Below are 17,184 nucleotides of genomic sequence, written 5' to 3' on the forward strand. Positions count from 1 at the left end.
TATACTTTTGTTCTAGTTTCTATTACCTAATATTTCCTTTTCATTACTTTTCTGTAACCATAGCTCAGGGTGACTTCACTAAAACAATAAATAATAAAATCTTAGAGGAAGGGCTGGCCAGTTAGCTCAGTTGGTTAGAGCACAGTCTTGTAACACCAAGGTCAAGTGTTCAGATCCCCTTACTGGCCAAAGCCAAAACCAAAAAAAAGATCTTAGAGGAGACATTCAATTTATTAATATAGATCATTATAAGTTGTTAAAATTATAACATATAGTGGAATATATGTATCATATGGTGCTCAAGATTAAATCAGTTGACAGTATGTCCCTAACATATCCCCTCCCAGAAAAACCTACCTGGTACTGAAGTTCCTGACATCTTATTTGTACCTCCACTGTTAGTCACCAAACTAGACCATCTGTCACATCAATACCATGATGGATGGAGGGTAAAGTTTTCTAGTAGGTCTCCCAATTCTCGGGTATAGGATATGAGGGAGGGAATTCTTTACAGAAAAACTAATTCAAGAATATTTACCTAACAAGTACAATGCACCTAGCATGGCCATTTATCCCCATAAGTGACAGGCATCAAGGTTTCACTTTTCAGGATTTGGGAATTATTTCAGGAGCAAATAAAACCTTTTTGGTTCAGCCAAACTTTGTTCTCTGGGATTGTAAATTTGCTTTTAAGTTTTCTTTCTTTCTTTTTTTTTTTTTTTGTCTTTTTGTGACCAGTAAGGGGATCACAACCCTTGGCTTGGTGTCGTCTGCACCGCGCTCAGCCAGTGAGCGCACCGGCCATTCCTATATAGGATCCAAACCCGCGGTGGGAGCGCTGCTGCACTCCCAAGCGCTGCACTCTCCTGAGTACGCCACAGGGGCCGGCCCCTTAAGTTTTCTTTTTACAAAGAAAATCCAAATGGTGCAGCTTAATAATGAACACCAAATAAGGTCAGCCAGAATGAGTAATATTTAGCAAGTTAAATCTTTAACAGTCATTCTACCCAACGTAATGGTTCTTTGCCCCTTCCAGACTTGTAAAGCCTTCTGTGGTCCTGCTGAGGTGTTGGGTTCTTCTCCTCAGTTGCTTCTATATTCCACAGCTCACTACTAGAGATATTTTAGCATTTTCAACCATACTCCAAACAGTATTGATCACAAAATAAACACTGAAATAAGGTGATTTAGCTGAAGAGTATCTGTCTAAAAGCCAATTTTTTTTATTCTAACCATTTTTCCCTAGAATTACATAGCCCAAGGCTGGAAAGAACTTACTTGGTTCAACCAGTCATCTCATGTTTGACCTTCCTCTTAATACTGCAAATTACCAAATGGCCTTTGCTTAAACACATTCGCTGCAACAACCTTCGAAGCCCTGGGCCTCAAATGCCTTCTTTGGCAGTTCTCACTAATACATCCTCCTTTATATTCTCTTAGTGCTTCCTCTCATTTGTCCTTATTCTAAAAACAAAGTCTAACAATAATGACGTCTTCAAATATCTGAAATCAGTCATCATGTCCCCTCTGAATCAGACTAAATCTAGAGTTACTTCTGATTTTCCCAAATATCCTTCAGCAACTTGCTTGCTCTCTGAAAATAATCTAATTTGACTTACTGTTGTGCACAGACATGAATGTAATATTCTAAATCACCACACGATAAGATAACCTCCTGTCACTAGTTATGCATTTAATTTTGGTTCATCAAATGTGCTATAACTTTGCTTAATGCATTTATCATGACTATGGCTTTTACATATTTAACTCTATTATATTTCACATATTTAACTCTCTGTAGTTCCAACCAAGAGTTCCACAAAGGTTCAGGATATGTAATTTGTAATTTTGCTACTGTGAAGTTGGTATGTTCTGAAGGAATGAGTTGTTTAGCCAGCCAAAGAACATGGTTAACAGTCCAGCAGACATATCTCACAAAGCTCTGCTGTTCACTCTTCAACATGAGTAACTATGCATGCAAAGAAGTAATTAAAAAACAAAACAAAACAAATTACTTTATGAGAAAAAAATGGCCTTTGAGAGATAAAATCTTAGTAAAAATTGAAGAGGCTGTTAATCAGTAAGTATGGAGTTATACACCAGGAATTTTATGACTCAATAAAAATACAATTCATGGGCCGGCCCGTGGCTCACTCAGGAGAGTGCGGTGCTGATAACACCAAGGCCATGGGTTCGGATCCCTATATATATAGGGATGGCTGGTTTGCTCACTTGGGAGAGTGTGGCGCTGACAACACCAAGCCAAGGGTTAAGATCCCCTTACCGGGCATCTTTTTTTTTTTTTTTTTTTTTTTTTTGTCGTTTTTTCGTGACCGGCACTCAGCCAGTGAGTACACCGGTCAGTCCTATATAGGATCCGAACCCGCGGCGGGAGCGTCGCCGCGCTGCCAGCGCAGCACTCTACCAAGTGCGCCACGGGCTCAGCCCTTACCGGGCATCTTTAAAAAAAATAATAATAATACAATTCACTTACAAAAATGCTAAGTGATTTTACAAATATTTCCACTCTATGAATTCGCATATTCTAGAAAGTTTCTAAAATATATCTCAAGAATATTTTGGTTGGTTTCTTGGTTTTCAATTATGTCAAGTACAGAAAGTGATATTTTTTAGCTACTGCTTTCATTTCTTTTTCATAATACCACATTTCATCAAATCTAAAATGCCATCAACTGACCCACCATTATTTTTATATCATCAAGAAAGAAGAAAAGCTGTCAAACTATGACATGTCATGAACTGTAAAACATATCTTGCCATCAAAGATGATAAAATGTGAAAAAATGTGTCTTACAGTTGATTAAACATGATAGATTTTCTCAGCAATGGTGTTATGTTAAAGCTAAGTAGTGACTGGGATGACCTTTGTAATTTTTTCTTTCCAAAATGCCTGTTTAGTATGCATAACATTGGCTCTTGTCTTCAATCATTATCATATTTACCATGTTAAAAAAGTAGAGTTCTCTGTTATATTTTTTCTTTAAGTTTAAATACAGATTTGATTTTGCATTTTATTAGATGAGTTTTTGGTATCTATTGAGACAAATGAGTTTCTCCTTTTTTCCATTATTTTGATAAATTATATTAATACTTTTTATTTATCTGTACACTATTTAGTTGTGTGGACAATTTCTTTAGGACATCTGCATAAGCTGTATCTTATAATTCCATTCTGGTGTTAAACTTTTCAGATTAAGAGACAACCTGAAAATAAATGTTCAATATTAGGAAAAAGTACACAATGGCATGCCCTTAGGATATTATACAGTCATTAAAAATCATAACATTATGAAAGAATATTTAATGAATGTTAAATATTTGTGATATTTTGCTAAGTGAGAAAATCTAGTAACAAAAGCATGAAGTTACTTCAAAAAGTTCATGGAAAAAATAGAGTTAAAAGATAATATACATCTTTCCATGAACTTTTGAAATACCCTTGTATATGTATAAATATAATAGATAAATAATATACTTTTAAAATAAACAAGATCTTTTCACTCTTTACTTCCAATTCATATAAACAAGGATGCAAGAAATAAAATCAAACTCTTTCTATAATCAATTTAAAAATTAAGCCATATTTCCTCCCTTTTCCTTTCAGATTTATTTAAGTTAAGGAAATATCTCTCTACTTTTTACTACCTTTTTAAAATAGTAAGACTATTTTTACTTTAAGAAAATATTAGAGCTAGACTCTAAAAAGAAAATATTACAGCTGGAAAATATTAGCTAGACATTTGCCAAGAAGACAGAAATCAGGAGAAAATGAAATGGTATTTCAGATGTCCTCTTGGGCATAATGTAGCAGTTTTGGTATTCAACGTGAAACCCTCTCCTCACCCTCAGAAAAGTGGAACAGCAACATGACTTGAATAAGGCCTGCTCTGCTGTGTGTCTTCCCATCAAGCCTGCAGTCCAAGTGCAGGAGGTGGCGAGGGCTCCTGGACACGCAGTAGGAGTAGCAGAACTCCCCAAACTGCTGATCATACTACCTTTGCATTGTCTTCCTTTTTCCCTGCTTTTGGTGGCCAAAAGGGTTTTTCAGTGTAGAAGGACAATTTTACAAACAAAACAAAACAAAGAATTTGCTAATTTGAAACAATGCCCATGGAAGTCTTTATTTTGCTCATGTCTCTTCTCACAGAGCCCACGGAGCTCTATCTCCTCAAAGTGTGTGTGTGTGTGTGTGTGTGTGTGTGTGTGTGTAAAGTGTGTGTGTGTGTGTGTGTGTGTGTGTGTACCTAAATGTTATTTTTAAGAAATAAAAGGACAGAAACACTTTCACATTACTAGCTAATAGTAAAAAAAAAGTTTTTTAGATACAGAAGATTTGATAAACACAATTATTAGGTTGAATTAGTAGATATGAAATTTGCATCCTGCAAAAATTTTTTCTTCTCAAATGTTCTATGAAAATTCATCATATACTCATTCAACCATAAAGAAAATGTCAATAATTCTCCAAAATAAAACTAAAATTAATAATAACAATGATTTAAAATTTAAAATCTAACCACTCAAAATTGAAAAGCATAAAGGCAAGGATAGCAACTGCCTTATTCACTCTGAGTCATCTGAGCCTGGGACATAGTAGAGGCACCCCCTGGACATATGCTGAGGATAGAGTGTACCAGGCACTGTGCCGGGCACTGTTGGAGTCAGCATCTCATGTAAGCTCTCCACACACACCCCCCACGTTACCCTCATTTTTACACTTAAGGAATCTGCGATTGCTCAGGTTTAGTCACATGTTCCAGGCTACACAACAGAGCTGGTATTCACACCCAAGCCTGCCTGATGCAAAGTCCATGACACTGCTCACATACCATTTGTCTCTCATATTTCTCACCCTTGACTGTAACCACCACATAGACCTCACTTAGACAAATCATTTCTCTTCATTAAAATTAGCAAATAGAAAACAGAATTCATGAATCTGCTAAGTAGAAATCTCTGCTATGAGATTCCTTAATAATTCTTCAAGAGAAATCTGTGTGTGCATATGGCTACCACCCACATATTTATAAATAAACAAAAATTAAAACTAAACTTCATACCTATCTTTATACCATCTTGACTATGCCAACTTGGCAAGACTGAATGATACATGAATGTCACTTGGAAAATAATAAGACAGGCCAAATAAGTCAAAATAAATACTGTCTAACTTCATCTCAACTTTGTATGTTAAAAGAAAAAATATCATAAAAAAAGCAAACTTAATCATATCTGAAAATATAATAGCAAGGAATAGTTTCTTCTCCTTGATGAATTGTAGACATTATCTTCATCCAACTATTCCCTCCAAATATAATCATGCATTCTTGTTTATTAATTTTTTATTAAACAAAAGCATGCTTAAAAGAAAAGATATACACAAAAGTCCATGAAACCAAACAGAAAAAAACTTCTGAGACTGTACAAATACACTATGACATTATATTATAGATAATTTTTTAAAATCTCAAAATAAAAACAAAAAGATTAATGTTTTGACTTTACCTTCCTGGAATCTTGTCTTGATGGGATATAAATATAATGTCCCAAAAGAGTATCACATGGTACAGTATATGGTCTCTTTTCAGGGATCCTGCTATCTGGCCCATCTCCACAATTTTCCTTAGCTGAAGAAGTCATTGACAGGCTAAGTTTTGTTAGTTCTTCACTCAGCTGATCCAAAAGAAGTTGTTGTTCTATTATTTTTTCATTCTTTGTAGAAGAGAGATGAGAATTTTAAAAATAGAGAACCTCAGTACATGTGTAGATCACAATTAAAAATGAATTTTACATTGACCAAAATCACAATCACCTTAACAGTACAGTCGAACCTCATTTATCTAAAGACTACTCTTCTGGTGTTCACAGTAACTAGGATTGTTCTAAGTGGTGAAAACCTTTTGAATAGTAAGCAGCAACAAACAGCCAAAAAAGTCAAATATTTAAAGATAATGCCCTATCCACTGTGACTAGTTGCTTTGCCAAACTAAAGCACTTTGATTAGCATGTTTATAAAAGTATGAACTTTCTGAGTGAAATTCAAGAAGTAACAAGAGACAAGAAAGTTGAAAAGTAGAGAAAGAATTGCAAATAGCAGATGTTGCAGCAAAGGGAATGGAAAGTAGTAACAGGTGCAGTGAAGTGAAAACCTTTACTCAGTGAAAAAGGAAGCTAAAAGCACAGACAAGATAAACTGACAGTCCTGGAACGAAGGAGAACTTGGAAGTCAAAGGCAGTACAAACTGTCTATCAGGAATGTGTGTGCGTGTGTGGTTTAGTTTTTCACATGTGCTCTAAGGAAAATTTTTGAAGTGTATATAATCTAGAGAGCTCTAACATCAATCTTTGCTTCAGAAGCACAAAATTATGTGAACAAGAAATTGTCATACATTTTAATACTTCACATGTACTACAGTATATATATAGGGGGGAAAAAAACCCTAAAGTTTCATTGTGTTAATGAGCAAAAAAATGCAAAAATCATGTAATCAGATAATTAAAATATACAACACCAATGACATGTAAGTTGGGAAGTACTAAATGGAGTCCTTACATTGTCTCAAAAAAGGGCAAAAATACCAATTAATATTACAATTTATTAAGTCAATGGTGCATGGTATACTATCCAGGATAACCACTAAAAAGAGTAAAAGTACAGCTTCTAAGTTAATGGAGAAAACAATAGAAAAATAAAATCACCCAATTGATCCAAAAAAAAGTAAGAAAGTGGAGAAAAGGGAACATAGAGCTGGAAGAATAAATTAAAATGCAATGATGGATTTTAACCAAAATATAATAGTAATTATTTTAAAATCATAAATAAACAATAATCCAATCAAATGATAAAGATTATAAAAGAAGATTATAAAATTATCTGACCATATGCTGCTTACAAGAAACACAACTAAAATACAGAAAGATTAAAAATAAGATGTAAAAAGGGACACCATGTAAATATTTATCAGATGAACTCTGGTGTAGCTATTGTAATATCAAAGTAGACTTTATGACAAAAACCATTAGAAGAAATAAAAAGAGGTAAAAAATGATTAAAAGGTCAATTTACCAGTATGATGTAAGAATGGTACATTGTATGTACTTAATAACACAGTTTCTCTCTATATATACATAATACAAAAACTATCAGCACTAAAATGGAGAAAAGAAATCCACAATCATAGTGGGAGATTTTATCAGTCTCTAAATTACTGATATCAAAAAGACCAAAAAAGGGCCAAACTGTGGCTCACTTTGGAGAGTGTAGTGCTGATAGTACCAAGACCATGGGTTTGGATCCCCAAGGCATGGGTTTGGATCCCATATAGGGATGGCCAGTTAGGTCACTTGGGAGAGCGCGGAGCTGACAACACCAAGTGAAGGGTTAAGATCCCCTTACCGGTCATCTTTAAAAAAAAAAAAAAAAGACCAAAACAGAGTAAGTAAAAATATAAATTTGAATAACAAGATTAATAGCACCCAATGATTGTAGAATACACATTCTTTTCAACCACATCTGTATCATTTACAAAAACTAGCATTATGCTGAGCCAGAAAGCAAGTTTCAGTACATTCAACAGAATGAAATCATACACAGTATATTATCTGACCACAATACTATTAAGCTAAAAATTAATAAAATAAAAAGAAATCCTCCATGTATTGGAAATAAAATAATTCTATAACCCATAGATCAAAGAAAAAAAAACCAATAGGATACAACAGAAGGCCCAGAAATAGACAATAAATTCATGTACAAATGGACCTTGATTTATGATAAAGACAGCATTCAGAAGATAATGGAAGTATCCTCAAAGGGAAGGATTGGGAAAAGGAAAAACCTGTTAAATAAGTAACAAACATCATTAACCACAAAGAAAAAGATTGCCAAATTTAATTATAATAAAAAGTCTTTTAATCAAAAGGCACCATTGAGAAGCATCCAAGGGCCACAGCCCCCTCCACCCAGAAGCAGGCAAGAGAACATGCCAAAAACACCACTTCTGAATGGGTGGCCAACCACAGCCACCGCCACAGCCATGGCTGCCAAAAAAGCAGCTTGATGCCACAGCAGCAACTACAGCCACCACACAGGCAGTCTACCAGACACTCAACTGAATGACACAAGGAGAGTCAGCGGAGACTACAAAAAGAAGACATTGTCTCTTTCCTCAAAGTCCACTCCAGAGTAACAGAACAAAAAATTGCTGTACCAGGTGACCAGATATCAATTTAGAGATACTAGAAATACAAAAATCCAAGAAAATATGACACCACCAAAGGAATACAATAATTCTCGAACACTAGACCCTACAGAGCAGGAAACCCTTAAAATAACTGAGGAATTCCAAGCAACAATCATAAGGAGACTCACTGAGACAAAAGGAGACTCAGTTAGACAACATAATGAAATGAGGAAAAAAAAATTCAGGATATGAAGGAAGAAATTTACAAAGAGATTACTACCTTAAAAAAGAAGGTAGCAGAACTCATGGAACCAAAAGATTCACAAAATGAAATAAAAAACACAACCAACAGCTGAAGCAGCAGGCTAGTACAACCAGACAAAAGGATTTCTGATCTTGAAGATAGTCTTTTCGAAATGACCCAGGCAGACAAAGAAAAGGAAAAAAGCATTTTTAAAATTGAAGAAAATTTAAGAGAGCTAGCAGGCAACCTTAAGCTCACAAACATTTGAATCATGAGTGTTCCAGAAGGGGAGGAGAAAGGAAAAGGCATGGAAAACCTATGCAACCAAATAATAATGGAAAACTTCTCAGGTATAGGAAGAGACAAGGACCTTCAGATCCAGGAGTCTCAAAGATCCCCAAATAGATTCAACCCAAAAAGATCCTCTCCAAGACACATTATAGTCAAACTGGCAAAGCTCAATGACAAAGAGAATCTTAAAAGAATCAAGAGAAAAGCATCAAGTCACCTATTAGGGAGCTCCTATCAGACTAAGAGCAGATTTCTCAACAGAAACTCTACAGGCCAGAAGGAAATGGCAGGATATATTCAAAATACTAAAAGAAAAAAATTTCCACCCTAGAATACTATACACAGCAAGGCTATCCTTCAGAAATGAGGAAGAAATAGTGTATTTTCCAGACAAACAAAAGCTGCGGAAGTTCCCTACCACATGACCAGCCCTACAAGAAATCCTCAAAGAAGTCCTACATCTGGAATCTGAAAAGTGGTAATCACTACCATGAATACACAAGAAAGAACAAAACCCACCAGAACAAAAATGCAAATGAGAAAGGGAAAGAAACTAAATCTTACCAACACAAAAAGCTATAGTGACAATGTAATAATGCCCCTATGTATTTCTGATTTTAGTAATTTCAGTCTTCTCTCTTTTTTCTTGGTCAGTCTAGATAAAGGTTTGCAAATTTTGTTGGTCTTTTTAAAAAATCAGCTTTTGGTTTTTTTTATTTTCTCCATTGTTTTTTAACTCCCTATTTCACATATTTCTGTTGTAATCTTTGTTATTTTCTACTTGTATTTGCTTTTGGTTTAGTTTGCTCCACTTTTTCTATTTTCTTAAGGTAGAAGTTCACATTACTGATTTGAGATTATTCTTATTTTTAATATAGGTGTTTACAAGTATAAATTTTCTTCTAAGCACTGCATGAACCCTGCATCCTATAAATTTTGATATGTTGCGCTTTGATCTTTATCTCAAAGTACTCTCTAATTTCTCTGTGATTTTTCTTTTTACCCATTGTTTATTTAGGAGCGCTGTTTAATTTCCACACATTTGTGAGTTTCCTAAATTTCCTTCTGTTAAAAAAAAGAAAAGAAAAATTTAAACAAAAAAAAAACATTCATGGAAAGATTTCCATTATCTTTCAATTCTATTTTTCCACAAACTTTTTGAAGTGCCTTTCAGTTTACATTCTGTTTTATTGATTTTTTTATGCAATTAATGTTGCTAAACTTAGCTACTTGATTTTTGTTCTTGATTTCTTTTTATTAAGAGGACTTGTTGATTTGCTTAGAAATTAATTTGCCTTTGAAAAGTTTACTCGGGCCGAGCCCGTGGCGCACTTGGTAGAGTGCGGCGCTGGGAGCGCTGCGACGCTCCCACCCCGGGTTCGGATCCTATATAGGACTGGCCAGTGCACTCACTGGCTGAGTGCCGGTCACGAAAAGGACAAAAAAAAAAAAAAAAAAAAAAAAAAAGAAAAGTTTACTCATCTTCCTCTTGAAGTTAATTTGATATGTGCATACTTCTGGAAGACTTTAGAGAGCTATTTCAAATAATTATAGAGATTATAAAATGAAATATGTAAATTTTAATAAGTTTTACATCTCCAGTTTTCATGAAAATTTAAAGCCCTACTTTCTACAGAGTATTTTGTTCTTCATCTGTTATTCAGTTTACATATTTATTTGAACAAATAAATGTGCATATCCTTGCTGTATTTTAAAAAGAAAAAAAGCATCACTGAGAGTAAAAAGCAAGCCACAGAAAGCGAAGAAATATTTGCAACCATGTAACTGACAAAGAGCTCGTATCCAGAATATATAACAAATTTCTACAAATTAATCTAAAAGACAGACAATCCAGTAGAAAAACAAGTTAGAGACTCAAACAAGCACTTCACAAAAGAGAATATCCAAATAGCCAAAAACAAGAAAAAATGCTCAACCTCACTAGTCATCAGGAAAATGCAAATTAAAATCACAATAAAATAATACTACATACCTACCAAATTGGCTAAGATTTAAAAATTAACAATAACAAATGTTGAAAAGCATGTGGATTAGCAGGAACATTCATACAGTGCTGGGTGAGAATGTAAATTGGAAAATAGCCTGGCATTATCTGTTAAAGTTGAAGATACACCTACCCTATGACCGAGCAATTCAACTCCTAGGCACAAATCTGAAAGATGTGTGTGCTGTATGTGTACCAAGGGACATGTAAGAAAAAAAGTCATAGGAAAAAACCACAAATAACCACCAACAGTAGAACAGAAAAAAAACTGTGATATATTCATACAATAAAATCCTATATAGCTATAAAACTAAACAAGCCACACAGACACATACAACATGGATGAATCCTAACAAACAAAATGTTTAATAAAAGCAGTCAGATACTGAGGAACTTACTGAATAAATTTATAACAATTCCAAAAACTAAACTGTAGTGTTTAAGGATACATACTTTAATAGAAAAACCATAGGAAAAGCATAGAGATGACTACCATACAAGTTAGGAGAATGCGAGGGATAGTAATCAGAAGGAGGCACTAAGAACTTCTGAGGGCCTGGCAGTTGGCAATTTCTTGACCTGGTGGTGGTTGCCCAGCTGTGCTCTTTGTGATAAATCCCTGAGCAATACATTTTGTTTTATATATATTTAAAAATTATTACACAATTAAAAGTTAAAAAAAAATAAAATAATGTCAAAATCAAAATCCAGTTTGTGCTGGATCAGATTATTTCTCGGGGCATTAGTTTCTCTCTGACAGAAACCCAAAGGCTTGAAATGACATTAACTATCCGGAGGGTAGGGGAGTCACAGCCAGGGACATACTATGTTACACTGCAGGTATATCCATGTTAATAACAGGAAAGGTAAGACAGAGAATTTGAAAGATTTAACCAAAGTTAAAGAGAAAATCACTCATGGGGTATAAAAAAAAGTTTAAATTATATGTTTAGCTTTCAACTCTTAATATCACACTGCCTAGTACCTTGGCAAACAATGGAAGGGAAAAGTATGGAGAAAAGATAACCACAATATGATATGTAAAATAAGTTCCTGGGAACTATCTTTATATTTGTGAAGTAAAAGTCAGGTTAACAATAAAAAATCTTTTCTCTTTAAGCAGACTTAGGGGGAGGGAAAGCTATAATAATTATTTCAGATACCTATGTGCAGAACTCTTCAACTGAAGCAAGCCTTTGTAAAACGTTCCCATTTACTACTGAAAATGCTATTCTGTTTAGTGAGGTACTATTTCAACTAAATCTTCAGAGACAGATACCTTAAGAAACCCTACCTGCAATCTATTCACTTTTTGTGCTTCTTCCAAAGATACAACATGTCCTTCATTTTCCTGTACCATCATTTGCACTTGATTCTTCAGGTCCTTCACCTCCAGTTCCTTCTGACTAAATACGACTTCATCAGCAGCAAGAGCACACTAGGAGGGAAAGAAGGCACAAGTGATATTCACCATGGAAAATACTCAGGAGAACCCACATAATACCACAAAAACAGTGATTTGATGATAGCTTGACAATGTCTCACATTTTTCTTACCCTTTTCTTTTTCAACTTTTTCTGATTTTTTTCTAAGAAAGGCAGAAACAGTTGAGAGGACCTATCACTGCTATAACATAGGAACTAATTATCATAAAGACAGGAATATTTTTCTTATTTTTATTTCCTGCATATGAAAACCAGTTATTTAGGTTCTAGAGAACATTATATAAGATTTTTACAAGTTTGCTAGAAATGTTGTGAGATTTTAAAGTGGGTTTTTAAAAATCAAAGAGGTCACATTTTCCAAATTGACCTATAGGATATAAGAAAGCATTTGGGCATTTAAATAAAGTATATTTGTTGATTTTGTACATTTTCACTATCAAGAGAGATATTTTGAAGATGTCTGAAAATATGGTTAAATAGTTTTATTTCTTGGTTTCTGGTGAATTTGCCTGTTTTTAAGTAAAACTGAAATATGCAAATAATTGCAAAACAAATTTTAGATTAAATAAACAGAAAGAAAATGATCATTTGTCAAGGGCCTACTTCATGCCAGATACTGAGTTAGTATCTAAAATTTCTCACTGAATAGGCATGATTCCTTTTCATGAAGAAACTAAGGCTCAGTGAGATTAAAACCTCTTCCTGCAAAGATATGATGGATAAACCAAACCTCTGAGATTCAACCCCAGGGCCCAACTGGATCCAAAGCCTGTGCTCTTTCTACAAAGCTACAGGGAAAGCCAAAAATGAGTAGCTGATTTACATAAATAGTGTTCACAAATAAAATTTAATTCATAAAGCATAGTATGTGTATGACTCTTCCGGATGTGGAAGGGCAGTGGATAGGCCCCCACACTGGGAACCTACGGACTGAGGCCAGTCTTGCTTTTGCTACAGCTTCATGGTGGGGCTTATGGCAAGTCCCTACATTTCTCTGCTTGGAATCCTTAAATTACCAAATAATGAGGAGTTGCATAATCCTGATGGTCCTTATAACCTGATGGTTATATAACCTATGTGACTTCTCTAGTCTATAAAATAAGATATGGAAGAAGGGGAGGAGGGTTGGGGGGTAATCGAAAGGAGACACAAAGAATAATTACGATTTTTAATGATGAACATGGTAATAATATTGATTTGATCATCACATACTATACACAAATACTGATAGTCATAAATACATATAATCAATTATTTTAATAATACGTATAATCAATTATGTTTCAATTAAAAAATGTATCTATAATTCTCTTTAGTTAATATCCTCTTTCTATCAACAATTAATTGTCTACTTGAGAAGCTTAAAATATAATTGCTCCCTTAGGTCTGCATATTTAAATATTTTTACATATACTTTATAACTTAGTTTTATTCGGTTTATTATTTACTTTTTTTTTTTTTTAAAGATGACCGGTAAGGGGATCTTAACCCTTGACTTGGTGTTGTCAGCACCACGCTCACCCAGTAAGCTAACCGGCCATCCCTATATGAGATCCGAACCTGTGGCCTTGGTGTTATCAGCACCACACTCTCCCGAGTGAGCCACGGGCCAGCCCATTATTTACTTAAAAGAGTGTTTATCTGTTCATTTTATGTTAAAATACTATTCCATTCAAAATGTGGAATAAGAAAGGCAATAAAATGGCTTCCAGTCAAGATGGTGGAATAGACGGTCCCCAGTGTCACTCTCTCCTACAAATCAACCAATTTACAGCTATTATAAAGCATCGATCCACAGCAAAGCTATGGGCTCTAGAGCTCGGGAGAAGAGGAGGAGAGACCTACAGAGTTCATGAAGGCAGAAGAAGTCACGAAGAGAGAAAGAGAGGACCACTCTGACTATCTTGAGTACCAGTCACTTTAAAGCTGGCCCTGGTAAGCCCACAGAGCAAAAGCTGGCAAATGCTGCAGATGTGCCCTTCATATGAAGTTGCTTGGAGGCAGCAGGAGAGAAGAGGGTCTTGGCGGCCCCTAGAAGAGCAAGACCACTAATAGGGTTCCCGTGGACCCACATAGGAGAGAGGAGTCACTCAGAGACCAGTGAGTCATCAAAAAAGACTGCCACACGGCCTGTCCCATGGGAAGTGTCAGAAGTGTGGGCAGTGGGGGAGAAGGGCCCACCGGGGGAACATTGGGACACAGCATGGACAGCTGATCTGCCCCCGATCAGCAGAGACCCACTCAGTGGAGACTGGTCAGGAATATAGAACTGCAGGGGGTGCAGTCTGCTGAACAGTCTCAGGCCCAGACCAGAGTTTCAATGCAACCCAGGTGCACCAGACCTCACAAGACCTGGAAGTGCTTACAAGGTCAACAACTAAAACCTGAGGCTGCACAAAAAGTCTTTCCCAGAGAATCCGCAGCAAAGCAGCAATGTAGCTCAACTACAAGACTCAAGTGCTGGTCCCCACAGGAAATTCCCCCATTTTATTAGGAAGCAAAGAACAACAAATTAGTTCCGGTGCAGAGTTAAATTGGTGGGAACAGCGAATAATCCAACACAGAACTGAAAGAAGAAAAAAAAAATACCCACAGATCAGAGACAAAGTCTGATATTAACTAGTAAAAGTCTAATACCACCAAAGAACATCCATAAAACCCAGAAGGACCGGAAACCCCCTGTGCTCCCAAGCCAGGGAGGAAGGGGGGCTGTCTGCCTCAGCTATGCCCCCCCAAAGACCACACCCAGCCCAGTGAGGACCACCTTGCCACTGCAGGAAACATACCAGGCTCCTGAACTGGGGTCATGGGGGCATTGAGGGCCTCAGCCCTGCCCCACTGACATCCACAACCAGCCCAGTAATGATCACCAAGCCCACCGCCAGAATCCCCTCATCTCCTCTGCTGGAATGAGGGGTCACCATGGGCCTCAACAAAGCCCTCCCTCCTTCCTACTCTTCCCACCCTATTTCCTTCCCCCTTCCTCTCTCCCCTCACCAACAACTGCTCCACAACATCTGAATGTAAGAAAATGTAAAAAGAATGTAAAGAAAAATTAATAAATAAATTTTTCTTAAAAATAAATAAAATCTAAGAGAGCTAGCAGACAACCTTAAGTGCACAAACATTAAAATCATGGGTGTTCCAGAGGGGAGGAGAAAGGAAAAGGCATGGAAAACCTACTCAATTAATAATAATGGAAAATTTCCTGCGTTTAGGGAGAGACACGATCCTTCAGATCCAGGAGGCTTAAAGATCCCCAAATAGATTCAACCCAAAAAGATCCTCTCCAAGACACATTATAGTCAAACTGGCAAAGCTCAATGACAAAGAGAATCTTAAAAGAAGCAAGAGAAAAGCATCATGTCACCTATCAGGGAGCCCCTATCAGACTAACAGCAGATTTCTTGACAGAAACTCTACAGGCCAGAAGGAAATGGGATGATATATTCAAAATACTAAAAGAAAAAAACTGTCAGCCAAGAACACTATATCCAGCAAACCTATCCTTCAAAAATCAAGGAGATATAGTGTATTTTCCAGACAAACAAAAGCTGTGGGAGTTCACCACTACAACCAACCCTACAAGAAATTCTCAAGGAAGTCCTGCACCTGGAATCCAAAAAACGATAAGCAGTACCATAAATACACAAGAAAGAACAAACCCATTAGCAATACAAAAATGCAAACTAGAAAGAGAAAGAAACTAAATCTTACCACCACAAAAAAACATAATGACAATAAATCAAAAGCAAACTAACTCTCAGTCTCTCTGGAAGATAATAGGGAAATGATAAATTTTTCTAAAACCAGTAAATAAAAAGGGAAGAGCCAAGCATTTCTCCTGTCTTTCCTATATGAATGTTCCTCAGGGTAACCATAAATAGCTAAGAAGGGAACTTTTCTGTCTAGCAATGTATCCCTGCTAGTAAATAAAGAGGGAATAAAATAATTAGAATATGGTACTTTGCAAACCCCGATTAAAATAATGGATCTAGCAAATGATCATCAATGACTGCTAACTTCACAGAGAGACTACAAGACATAATGGGCCTCCTGCAGTAAGAACATATACCTCTGAAGCCAAATCTAACCTGAGTGAATCCAAGCCTCGTATCTAGCAACCAATCACCAGGAAATGCAAGGGATGATGGAACATGTTAAATGACACTACTGGGATGGAGCCAGCAAATCCAGACCTTGGGAAACTTTATGGAGTAAAAGGAAAAAAATTAAATGAAAGGGAGCCTATAGATTAAAAGAAACTTAAGAGACAGCTGACATAGCAACCAATGCAACAAGCAGAACTTGTCTGGATCCTAATGTAAACAAATCAATTCTAAGAAAGAAAGAGGGAAGGGGAGGGATTTGGAGAAATTTAAACATGTTTAATGTTTGATTATATTAAGGAATTAGTATTGATTTTTAAAATGTGATTATATATTGCAGTTATGTCTTTTATAAAAGAGTTCTTATCTTTTAGAGACACATATTGAAATATATACAGATGAATGCTTTGATACTGGGATTCACTCAAAATAATCCAGGGGGAAGGCAGAAAGTGGGTGGTGTGGTACAAATAAGATAAGATTGGCCATGAGTTGCTGATTGCTGTTGCTGGAATTATTGTATGTGTATTAAATTTCTCACAGTAAAAAGTTAAAAAATAAATAAATAAAGCTTTTACTTTTGAGCCAGTCTGATTATGACCCTGATTCTTTTTTCAATAATAGTTTTTTTCCATCCTGAGTAATGTGCAAATTATTTTTAAAAAGATAATCTCTCAGGTTTCTAGCATTATACTAAATTATTTTTATTATACTGTTACTTAAACGTTTGTATGTTTAAAGCTCTTATGTAACATAAAGCAAAAATAAGTTTATAAATTAAATACGAATGGAAAAATATCTAAAAATAACAGCATTAACATAATGTGATGAATGATGTTGTTTTGCTAAAACTAAATTCCTATAATGTGAATATGGCATTAATGTG

The 17,184-nt window shown here is 35.6% G+C and overlaps 2 protein-coding genes across 13 annotated transcripts in view; one reads left to right on the forward strand and one right to left on the reverse strand.

Moving 5' to 3' along the window:
* The window catches only part of LOC134364357 (proline-rich protein 2-like), a 109,567-nt gene that overhangs the window by 67,967 nt on the left and 24,416 nt on the right, over positions 1-17,184 (forward strand). The gene's annotated exons all lie outside the window — the stretch shown is intronic.
* KIF27 (kinesin family member 27) overlaps positions 1-17,184 on the reverse strand; it is an 87,957-nt gene that overhangs the window by 53,995 nt on the left and 16,778 nt on the right. For 8 of the 9 annotated variants that reach the window (XM_063080242.1, XM_063080243.1, XM_063080244.1 and 5 more), the window contains 2 exons: positions 12,039-12,182; positions 5,527-5,733 (listed from right to left, as the gene is read on the reverse strand). In XM_063080242.1, the coding sequence (XP_062936312.1) occupies positions 5,527-5,733; positions 12,039-12,182 (351 nt within the window). The remainder of the gene's footprint in view (positions 1-5,526; positions 5,734-12,038; positions 12,183-17,184) is intronic. The other variant, XM_063080249.1, reaches the window with a different exon arrangement.

This window comes from Cynocephalus volans, chromosome 16 (assembly GCF_027409185.1).
Source record: "Cynocephalus volans isolate mCynVol1 chromosome 16, mCynVol1.pri, whole genome shotgun sequence".
NCBI lineage: Eukaryota > Metazoa > Chordata > Mammalia > Dermoptera > Cynocephalidae > Cynocephalus > Cynocephalus volans.